Raw genomic sequence first — 11,369 nt, forward strand, 5'->3', positions numbered from 1 at the left:
TAATAATAATAATAATAATAATAATAATAATAATAATAATAATAATAATAAATAATATCACGTAAATAACTAATAAGGCGAAGGTAGTAGTGGTGACGTCGAAGTATTTTGCCACTGTTTGAAATTTATGGATTTTCTTCTCCTTGTCTATTAAAAATGTACTCTTCTTTTGATTTGTTTGTAATCACTGATACATGGTTCGATGTACAATCACTATGGATATGGAGGACGGTTCATATGTGCCAGAAATTAGTGGAATATGTAAAATTTACTTATATGCTTTGGACGTTGATAAAATATAGTTGGTACGTACTTTCCTTGATTATATTACAAAAGAGATGAGCACTATTTGGTTATGGTACAACACTACACACGTATATGGAATTTTGAATTTTTATACAAAAATCAGATCATCGTCACGGATTATTTACATCATTCTCTCTTCTTCGTTCCTCGCTTTCACCTCTTTGCTCTCCTTTACTGATAGCAGCAACATTTTATCTTGTTCTACTAATACTAAATTATTTAATGAAAAAAGATTACTATATTATTTAATGAAGCTTGGAAAATTTCTGTCTGTTGTAGCTCTTCAAAGTTCTAAAATTTTCATATGCAATTTATTCAATCAAATCTTTTAGCTGCACTATTTCTACATCTTCTGATTAGTATAATACATATATACAAAAAAATAATCTTTAGAAGAATCTGGAAGAAAGAAATACAGCTACGGTGTTAGTGAAACAAAATGTGATTAAGTGGTTCCGAGGAAAGTATATATGTATTAAAATATTTTTTTCCTTTTCTCCTTTTCTGATGATATCTTCATGGAATATGATCACACGTTTACGAGAAACACAAATTTCACCAGAACCGCTACGAAACTGAGCCAAATGATAACTGCAAAAATTTCTCCGGAATCTTTGTGACTTTAAATGGTCATTTTGGTAAATGTACACACTGATTTCTCTCCATTTCAGAAATTTCTTCCTGAAATTGTAAGGAGTTCTCGCGAAATTCCTGACGGAAATGACCTCGTTCCGTGCTAAGGTGTTCTCCGGAAGTCTCAACTATCTTCTTTCATAGTACTCTATGATTTTATCTTCTAGATATCTATAAGTATGATCGATCGTCATGGGTGGGCTCGTCGCGTAAATCGATGAGGTTGAGTGATACTCGAGAAATGTGTTTATCGATCGACGCGATCAGTGACCGTGGCCAGGTAAGACGGCGGGCCCCGTCGTTCGCTCCCCGCCTAATGAGTAATCAGCGCGCCAGCCACCCGGCTGACTACTATCGGATATCGATTGATCGCCCTCAGCGATCAAGCGACTTGTATCGATTCGTTCCTTTGATCTGCGTCTTCTTCTCCTCCTTTTTAGTGAGTACAATATCTAGGTGTTCTTCTCTAGATCGACACTGTTCATTGTATTGATTTCGAAAGTGCATTCGGTGTTGTCAGTGTCAACAATTTTGACATTTTGATGCTTTTTCCTCATCGAAGAGGCCTCGCCCTTTGTGTCGTTTCACCCTGGATTTTGATTTTATCGCTTATGAGTGTTGAAATATACGATGCTTAATCGCTTAAGTACTACATATCTGACATTGTGGCGTCTCACTGGATAACCTCGGCAAGGGGGGAGGGAGGAACTGTTCTCGGGAATGTTTTGCCCATCACAATACCACACGTTCGTTCGTGGTGCTTACTCTTACTTGACATGAACGTTTTTATGCCTCACAAACCCGGTACAGTATGCTTCGTGTGCAAGAAATGAGGTCAACGTTCGCTCATTTACTGAACGTAGCAGGTCCTTGACGCTGATGTTTTCGGAACGTTTCGAGTTTCGTCTCACGTTCCTGGATGGATTTCTGCCATCTAATTTTTGTTAAGAGAACTCTGGATAAAGCTCTCATATATTTTTCGTTTCATTCTCGGTTCCTTCACCCTACCTTTATATGTATGTAGTATGGCACAGTTCCGCTTCTCAGGAACAATCCTCCGTTTCTTTTCATTTAACGCCTCGTCATTTATCATCCTTTCGATATCAGAGGCCATTGCCCGCTAATCGATTGCCGTTGAACGAAACGAATTTCTCGGTTTTTTTCTTCTTCCACATCTAATACTGTTTTCATTCTGTACACAAAGAATTCAACTGAAGTTAGTTCCATAACGAGAGTAGGAGTTCGGTCGAGAGTGGTGTCGCCTCCTAATTGAGCTTAACGACGGGAGCCGGTTGTTGAAGGGGGCGCAACGACCGTCTGACGTAGCGCACTGTGCGTTGCGTCATCATTCGAGGACCAGCCCTTAGGCATTTGTCACTCCTTGTTCTTTTGCGTACTTCTTCGACTTGAAACCAATGAAAGAGTTTTTACGGTATCATCTTAATGTGAATGGATAGCAAGGATATCTCGGAAACCTTCTATTCCACATTTTCCGGATTTCTACTCCACACATTCATAGAGCGAAGCCATTCCGAGGTTTTCTGGATAGATTTCGAGGAGTGTCGTCTGTCGTTTGTATCATGTGTAGTTTATGACGGATTCCCGTAATGATCAAGTAGTCAGGATTTTTCAGTCTGTTTTATATGGAGAAGAAGAGAACGATTGAGAGTTGTGCACTAGTAGTATATCTAATTCTCTACACAGTAAATATCTAGTACACAATTACGTTGTGAAGTTAAGGTGACACTGTTGTTTACTAAGATATCCAGAAAATGATCCTTCCAACGTGGCCAAGGGAAAATTCATGGTATCGTTTTCCATTATCAGCCGTAATTGAAACAAATGACAAATTCTTTCTACAGCCCATTACGTTCTTTCTTGCGTTGACCTTTAATTATCTTCTTCCAGGATTTTGAAAAGTAGAAATCTAACGAATTTTTTGTGTTCACTCTGTACATTTCAATTTTGTGTCCTTCAGTTTCATAATGAAATTGAGCATCGTCAAAATAAATATAAACACTTTGATATAATCGTAGTTTTCAGATGCTTCATCGTCTTAGAAATTAAGTATTCAGACGTCTTAGTAGCTCTTTAATCATGCTGCCGAATATTTTTTTGGCTGAACTGACGTATCATTTTTGTATTATTATAATATTTTAGAAAAGGTTTGCGCGAAAATCACTTCCTTCACTGACAACTCAATGATTTTTCGGCATGTTGACGTAAAATCAATTCTTGCTATTTAGTACCCTATTTCTAATAATTTTCTCACAAAACAAACCATTTTCGATACTATGCGTTTTTTTGTGGGCTTCCTGGTGTATTGTATTAGGAGAAAAACTTGCTAAAGAATGATCGGAGCTGTCTATTCATGGCAGGAATAACAGGAAATGATTCCTGAGTCACTGTCATAATTTGCTGAACGTTACCAAAGATTCCAGGAGGTGTTAGAGCAGAGTGTTAACTTTCCGCCATGCATCTTTTTCGTCTCTTACATACCCTCCGGATCGATGTGTCGTCTTGTCAGCTGTTGAGTTGTGCTGCCTGTCACTATTATTCACCATCGAACATTTACGGGGAGGTTCAAGAGCAACCTCACCTCACAAACTTGCGAACCGTTCCACCCCTCGTCTCGTCTTTCAACGTTCATTTACCACATTTGTCTTACATTCCTCGGCTGCTTCTTATCTTACGATTTTTGATGGGAAACGCTCGCTCTAATCACTGCCGTGTTGTCCAGGATGCGTCCGTCTATGACGTCTGAGGTTAGTGTCTCTTCGCGGCTCACCTCGTTTGAGATTCGCGTAACCTCAACGCTTTGAAAAAGTGCCGGTATAAAAGCATGATTCACACCTTACTGGCGCCGCGCGTTCGTCGTCTCCGTGATCGTCGCCTGCGGTCCCTTGTCATCATTTATTGTTTTTCGCGCACAGTTCAGGATTGTGTAGATGCGATTGATCGATCTACTTTCTTTCCTGTGATTTTGATCTTCTAGTTTTTCGATAGAAATTATCTGCTGCTTTTGTTGAAGGCAGAAAACTATTTTTTTTATCTAGCCTACAAATATTCCTGTTTTCATGCTGCTCGTTTATGAGCTCTGAGTTTGAGTGTTATGCTTAGAGTGAGTATCTGTTGAAGAGAAAGACGCAAGAAAAACTCGTATGACTCAATCACTCTTCTCTTTTCTCTCATTGCCTCTTTTACTGTTTCTGCACCATAACTAGTCATCACAGCTTCCACTTATCGGTGTTTGTATTGTCACTATTCAAAAATATACGATTTTTTTTAGCTGAGGTAATTTTTCCTGAAAAAAAAAACCATTTTCTCATCAAGAATTTATTTTGTTTCGCATCATTCATCACTACTTGCAAAAGAATTCCACTTTTTCTACTACCTGAATCGTTATTTCGCCCAGGCTGTTGAATTTCCAAAGAGACCTTGCCTAGGCCTTCTTTTTTTGAGAGGTTGCATCAGTGTCTACTTTCTGGGGATAGCAGAAATTAAGTGAGAATAAAAATTCACGGAAAGTATGTAACTGATGCATGGATATGTACAGTAAATCCAAAAAAAAAGACAATCGTAAATCAGAACAGTATGGTTGGTTACTTTCCGAAACGCTGTAATATTGCTGTAGCAGTGTAATCAAAATCAGTTTTTGTTTGACAATTTATCAGCGACAAGTTTGTGCAAAAGTGCGTCTCTCCTTCCATTAGCCAATTTTGCAGTTGTTCTGCTCATTCGTTGCATTTAAATGTTTTCTATTTCAGCACTTTCGTATTAGGGCCTCTAAACTGGGAACATCAGCAATAATTTTTAAATTTTATCAATGTTAACAAAAAATTATAAAGATGCAAAATATTAGGGACATTAACGAGAAATTGGTGCAAACTACCCTCAGTCTGTATCAGTTTCTATTGTGACGTGATTAGATCGAGGGTGAGAATTTTTTTTTCACAATGCGGAAGTTTCTTGAGGTTTGTTCGTCCTCATAACTGCTCTTCAGTTCTTGTACTTCTCTAATTAGTTATGAAAAGTGTAGACGATCAATTACGAGTTGTGTTTTTTGTTGGATTTTGTTGCAGGATGGTTGTAGTGGTACTAATTAGTTTTGTACTAATTTGTCTTACTTTTTGAGTAGAGATAGGGGTGAAATTTCTATTTTTGCATACATTTTGCTCTGCTTTCTTATATTTATGTTTATTTAGTTAATTTATCCCTAGTTTATTTGGATAACACTGATTAGGTGACGGGAATATTCAAACTGCCATGAAAAGTTGGTAGCAACCTTGATAGATTTAATGTCATTTATTTTTTATTCCATAAATTGTTGGAATTTCTTTCCTCCAGGATCCGTAAGAGGGATGGAGGTCAGTTCGATATCTTGAAATGATACTTATTCAGTGTGAGATTATGTTGGAGATGGGTTATGGATTCCAGGATACGCTTTCCTATTGCAGAAGGATATCACTGTAGTACTAAGATAGTTGACTGCGTTACTTGCATTTCTGACGCATTCTGTGAATGTACTGTATTTCTGTTAACCAGAACTTTTTGAAAATTGTTCTCGTTGTAACTTTTTATTGCTGGCGGACCGTTCTGGGTTATTCTGTGCGTAAATTCAAATTCGACGAAATTACATAGAAAATAAGAGAAAGTTTTCCATTGGTTCAAGGAGTATATAAAATATATGGGAATAATATATCCATAAATATCGTTTGATATGTATACTGTCCTCATACAAATCATACAAGTGAATGAATGTGTAGAAATTACTAATGGTGCTTGCTATAAACTCTCTTTGATGATCAGTAGACAATCAATATTGTGAAACCTCAACTCTGAGCACCAGTATGTAATTTATTGGGCAAAATTGATGAATTATTTTTTTATCGAGGTAAAAATCAGAGTTCACACAATTTTACATTGATTCGAGAGAGTTTAGATCGGGAGAATTTAAGACAAGAAGTAGAATTTGATCAAATCATGTACATAAATCCAGCTAAATTCACCTACTCTTACAGTAAAATGCGTATACTTAATCCATAGCGTTCCCTTGGTACGTAGTACCGTACCAAGTTCATTTATAGTCCCAAGGAAGGTTCAGATCTTCGTTCAGTTAAAGTTCCACTTTTATCGGTAATTTGAAGAGAATGTGCTTAGAATTAGGGATATCTCTACTATTGCTATTGATCGTGGAGATGTTGATGGTGAGTCTACATAATACTTCGTGAGATAAGGTTTTCCGAGAGACGTCAGTCCCAAGATGGGCAATGTTTTCAGATAAGGTGATGCTCCTAAGGTTTTCATGAGAACCATGTTCCTAATGCGTAAGAATTAGGGTTTACGCGTCCCGTCAGAAGGAATGCACTCATAGAGGCGGTTTTTGTTCAATTCTGGTTTCCTCTTATGTTTCCGACGTTTTGCATCTGGTTGTTGCTGTGTCGCGTCGCTCTCGCTCCTCAATGACGCATGTTCTCACAATATAAGCGTCCTTAACTTTTCCTCGCCCTCTCACCTCAGGGTCGCCGATACGGGGCGGGTTTGTAATGGCGTAGCGGGCACTAAGCAGTCCTTTTCTCGTCCCGCAAAATTGTCGCATCCATAAGCAGTGTGCGTGAGTCAGTTGGCACGTATCTTCTGAATCGACGAGCGTCACTCGTCTTCGGTTCGCCACCGTCGGCATCGATTCCTCGACGTCGTCGTCCAAGGTGTGACTCCTTCGTCCTTAGTCGATCGTTCGCTTGCCTTTTATTGTGAGTGGTGAACGCGCGGCCGCTCATAAATGTGTCGTATTAGTATAGTGTGTGTGGTGCGGTGTGTGTGTGCGGTCGGTGGTCGTCGGGTGGCGACCTTGCCTCCTGTACGAGTTAAACGCCTCACAAAGCGCTCTACCATCTAACTATTACATCTTTATTACGACAAGCAGGCCAGCGGCGATGCGACGGTGGTGGAGTTCAAGCTTTTCGCGGCATCGGGTCCGTGCCGCATCGGCCGATGTGCCCAGTTCACCCGGGAGTCAAGCCAGTACAGTCGTTCGCCCGTTTGCTGCAGTTCGCTCGCTGGTGGAGGCGACCTTGCCTCGACTGCTAAACGTCTGACAAAACGATGCACCGCCATCTTACTATTACATCTTTAACAGCGCCGACATTGCTAACTTTCCTCGATATTCTGCTTATAAATTGCTCAACTTCCGGATTATTTTCCCTGTTACACATTCTGTTCGTTAATTGAAACCACTTCTCACATGGGCTCGTCTTCATAAACATTGTTTCCAAGGTGTTCTTATTCTTCTGAAAAGCAACACCGAACTAGGAAGGGAGATGAAAATTCGATTCTTTCCGATTATTCTTTTGGGCACAGAGGACATTAGTAGAAAATGCAGCAAATAAGAAATGGATGTATATGTATGTGCTTAAAGATAATGTGTTTGCACAAAAATGTGTGTTAGTGCCTTGTTTCTGGACATCTATCGTCAGTTTCGTGCACTTCTTGTTTTAAATTTCCTTTTTATATAGATTTGCAGGAAAATGTTATCATTGCATGCAAATGTCGCGAACACTGGTTGAATTTATGTGGTATGTCACATTTTTGCCATGTCAATCAACAGTTTTGAAGTAGTTTTATCGTTTCCTGGGTATTTTATGAAAGTTTGGCTTGAATCAAACCAGGATACACTCAATACTTGCATTCTGCAAAATTTTAGAAGCAAATGATTTTTACTCTTTATAACCCATTACCGGTAATCTGCCAGAGATTCTGGGAATCACTTGCGCTAGTTAAATTTAGATGTGATCATTTCCTCAAACTGGTTCATATGCCTGTTTTGCAATATTGATTAATATTCTAATAATAATAAAAGTTTTTGGTATTTTATACAAAGTTGTGATGTCAATTCCTACGAAACTTATGTGTGCCTATTTCAAATAAAGTATTTACTTTCATTTAACTGGTAAACGCTCTTCTCACTATTTATGGGAGTGTTACATTGTTTATTTTTTTGTTTATTTCTGACGTTTTTTTAAGATATTCTTTATATGCACAGAAATGAACCGATCATTTTAATTTGTAAAATTTGTATAATGCTTTTAACTCTGAACTAGACAGTGTAGACAAAATTAATTATAAAAGTGACCAGAATAAGGTGTTTCTTTCATATGGCAACTAAACAGACATTCCTAATACCTACTTAATTTACGTAAAAGAGTTTCATCGGAACTTGTTTGAACTGATTTTGATAGTAAGAAACGATTTTCTCTTGTTTATACATTATGGTTAATAGTTGACCAGATGAGTACTGACTCGAGTTTTTGAGTATCGACTTCTGCTAAAGAAATCAGTGGTAGCCTTCTGAATTTCTCCATAACGAATGGTTTCTGATCGTTAATAGTGATATGTACAAATGCACTTTGTTCCTCCACTTTTTTGGAATATAAAAGAAAAATCTTCATGGACAGTGTGTGTGTCAGATTTTTTTTCAAAATCACTGTAAAATTAACAAAGCCCGTTTTTCTATACAAGATAAACTTGAAAATTATAATTTAGTTCATATCTTTAATACTTTTACATTAATTGAAATTTGTCTTATATTCACGACTAATTAGCGGTACTTAAATTACACTAGAACTTTTGTGGTATTGATGTCGATTGTGTTGTTTATTCCGTTAAGTTTTCGTTTCTAGAAAAGTGGTTTCTGATTAGTGATTAATTCAGTTGAGAATATAACTACTACGTTTCGGATTATATGCGTATCATTCACCTCAAGCTTGTTTTTATCGGAAAACACATTTCGTATGTTCCTTAGATTGCTTCTCTCCCCTATTCTTTTTGCCAAATAAGGAGCGTTCTTAGTGATTTCAGCGAACATTTCTCTTCAGATTTTAGCGGTTCGTTGACGTACACACTGCTGACCACTTTCTCCACCATTCATCTGAGTGTTAAGGTCAAAGGACTTGCAAAGGTACTTCGTGTTCTAAGCTATCTGTGGGGAGGATCGGGCGTTTCCTATCTATCTGTAGTACAGTGTGTCATGAAATAAGCACTCCTCCCCCACTCGATGCTTTTATCACGTACAAGCCGTGCCATTTTTATGCATTATCAAACTCATTTTATTGATCTGTTTCACATTTGTTGTTTCGACGTTTTATCTCCGTTCCCCGCCATTGTGACGGCGCGATTTTAAAACTTGGCGCATTTGCAGAATTCACCTAACTCCATAGCTGTGCTCAGCTGTTCAGTAGCAACTCGTCCACGTCGACGACATTTCTCTTCGTTCTCACCCAACACTCGACTTGTTCACACAGTTTTATCTTTTTCACTACCGTACACTTCTCTACGTCCTCTGTCATTATTTTGGGCGCCATATTGTCGCTATGGCTTCCGGCCCTCACACGTATATACACGCGATACAGTATGATGCGTGATGATAGTCTCGTGTATGCGTGGACATTCACATGTATCCATCCAATTACAGATGGTCGCCGACAAACGAAACTACTGTAATTGCTTGATTGCTCTTGTGCTTTTTTTTCCTCTTCGGAGCATTCGAATCTGCTTTCAAATACGAGTAGTTCTTGTGATTGATCTCACTTTTGCTTAGTTGTTTAAGTGAATTTGTAACAGAGCGAGTTCACTGTGAGTCAGCTGAGGTCACATGGGCAACTCATGCTATCAGATGATTTTCTCAGGGAGAATTTGAGGGTAGAGCCGATGCTGAAGACACATTCCTCCGATGTGACATCAACTGTCAGCGAGCGCCATACGACACATCATACGATGGATTACATAGCATGCACAGTCATCAGATAGGCGTTGCCGAGTAGCGAAGATAACCCGACCTTCTAGGAGCTTTCGTTCTGAGTTCAGAGGGAAATGCTACAACTTGTTTTTTTTTCTCTCGGAGCATTTCCTTTCTGTAGTGTTTTTTTTTTCATTTTCGGAGGCTTCTTCCCATCTATACAAACACTAATTCGGCTAAAAACGTTTCAATCCATCTGTTTTGAATTCTTTCATTTCTTTTTTGTTTCCAAACCATCGTTGTAGTCTTCTATCATTTCTTTGATGGCTCCATGTTGTTAGTCGTCGTTGTTTTGTGATAATCACTGTAAGTGCAAAAGTACAAGTACAAAGTCTTTTGCTCCACTTTTTTACTTTATTGTCATGTTTTCCTGCTATTGATCAACCATCACATATACGTGGATTTTTAGTAATTTTCTCAAGTTTTTCTTTTCTGGAACATACTTGTCCACGAAACCATTTATGTTTATTATAAATATTTGTTGAATAATGTTCGATGGAAATATAATAGGAGCTCATACAGAGTTTCATTTATTTCTTCTCTTTCTTTCCTCCTTTTACCACGTTTTTTTAAAGCCAACCGTGTCATGGAACTGAGTCGTCGAAAGTTTGAAAAATCAAATGCCGAAGAACATTGGATTTTTTTCCTGCTATTGCTGAAAAAATATGAAAAAATAGGGAAATGACACGAAATGACGAAATGACACTTCCTAGGAGTTTTTTTTTTAATTTTGCATTGTTTATCTTCTACTTCTTCATACCGCAATTATCGGAACGTTGAGTTACCCATTTCTTTGGAGTAATACTTCTTTGAAGCTCGTTAACTTCTCATATACTTTCTTGGTTTGTGTTTGCTGCAATAAAATCTAAGTAAATATTTACAATCATAATATGATAGAATTGTTGGTCCACGCTGAAACTCCTTATTCCTCTCACATCCTAGGTATCGTGTCGATTATTCTTTATTCTTTCTTATTAAGCGCTTACACAGTTACTTATCGTTGGCATCTAATCAGTACCATATCAAAAATTTTTGATTTATTTTAGTATTTGTAGGTAATTTGTCTTTTTTAAGAAGTGTCAGACCGCTGATAATTATGATAAACCTTATATCGTGACTTTTTTCGCTATGCATAAATTTGTTGTTTGAAAATTCCGACTAGGCGTAGTGTTGTGAAGTCCAACTATTGAGGACCTATTTGACGTCTTTAATACCGATCCTTTGGTTATGCTACTTGTCCTCTTTTTTTGTAATATACGTTGCCATTTGTAATGGTGCATCTTCACCATCTACTCTGACATTCTGACGTGCAAATCTTTCCCCACAACTTTATCTTCAACGTTTCTCCGCACAACCGCGGAAAAAACATCACTTTCTTTTCGTTTCGTAATCCGTTGCATCTTTTCACATCTTTTACTTTCCTACTTCTCTCTCCTCTCTGTTGTGTCGCTCAATCATTATGTAACTTTATTTTCACATTACGAATCGGACCAAACTCCTTACATCTTCACATTTGATGTCATTTCGTTTTCGATCCCGTAGAACGTCCCGTTTTCATTGAACTCATCAGTTGAAACGTTGATTTGTTATTTCAACGAATAATTTTGAAGAAATAATTATTTTACCCACTGTATCC

General features: G+C 37.9%; 1 protein-coding gene across 1 annotated transcript; it reads right to left on the minus strand.

The window, feature by feature from the left end:
- Nucleotides 1–6,500: 6,500 nt before the first annotated feature.
- Nucleotides 6,501–6,719, minus strand: RB195_021550 (uncharacterized protein; the record flags this gene model as incomplete). Its single annotated transcript, XM_064208352.1, has 1 exon — nt 6,501–6,719. The coding sequence occupies one exon, from the start codon at nt 6,717–6,719 to the stop codon at nt 6,501–6,503; it is 219 nt and encodes a 72-aa protein (XP_064064233.1).
- Nucleotides 6,720–11,369: the final 4,650 nt, after the last annotated feature.

Source organism: Necator americanus, chromosome X (assembly GCF_031761385.1).
Source record: "Necator americanus strain Aroian chromosome X, whole genome shotgun sequence".
Lineage (NCBI taxonomy): Eukaryota > Metazoa > Nematoda > Chromadorea > Rhabditida > Ancylostomatidae > Necator > Necator americanus.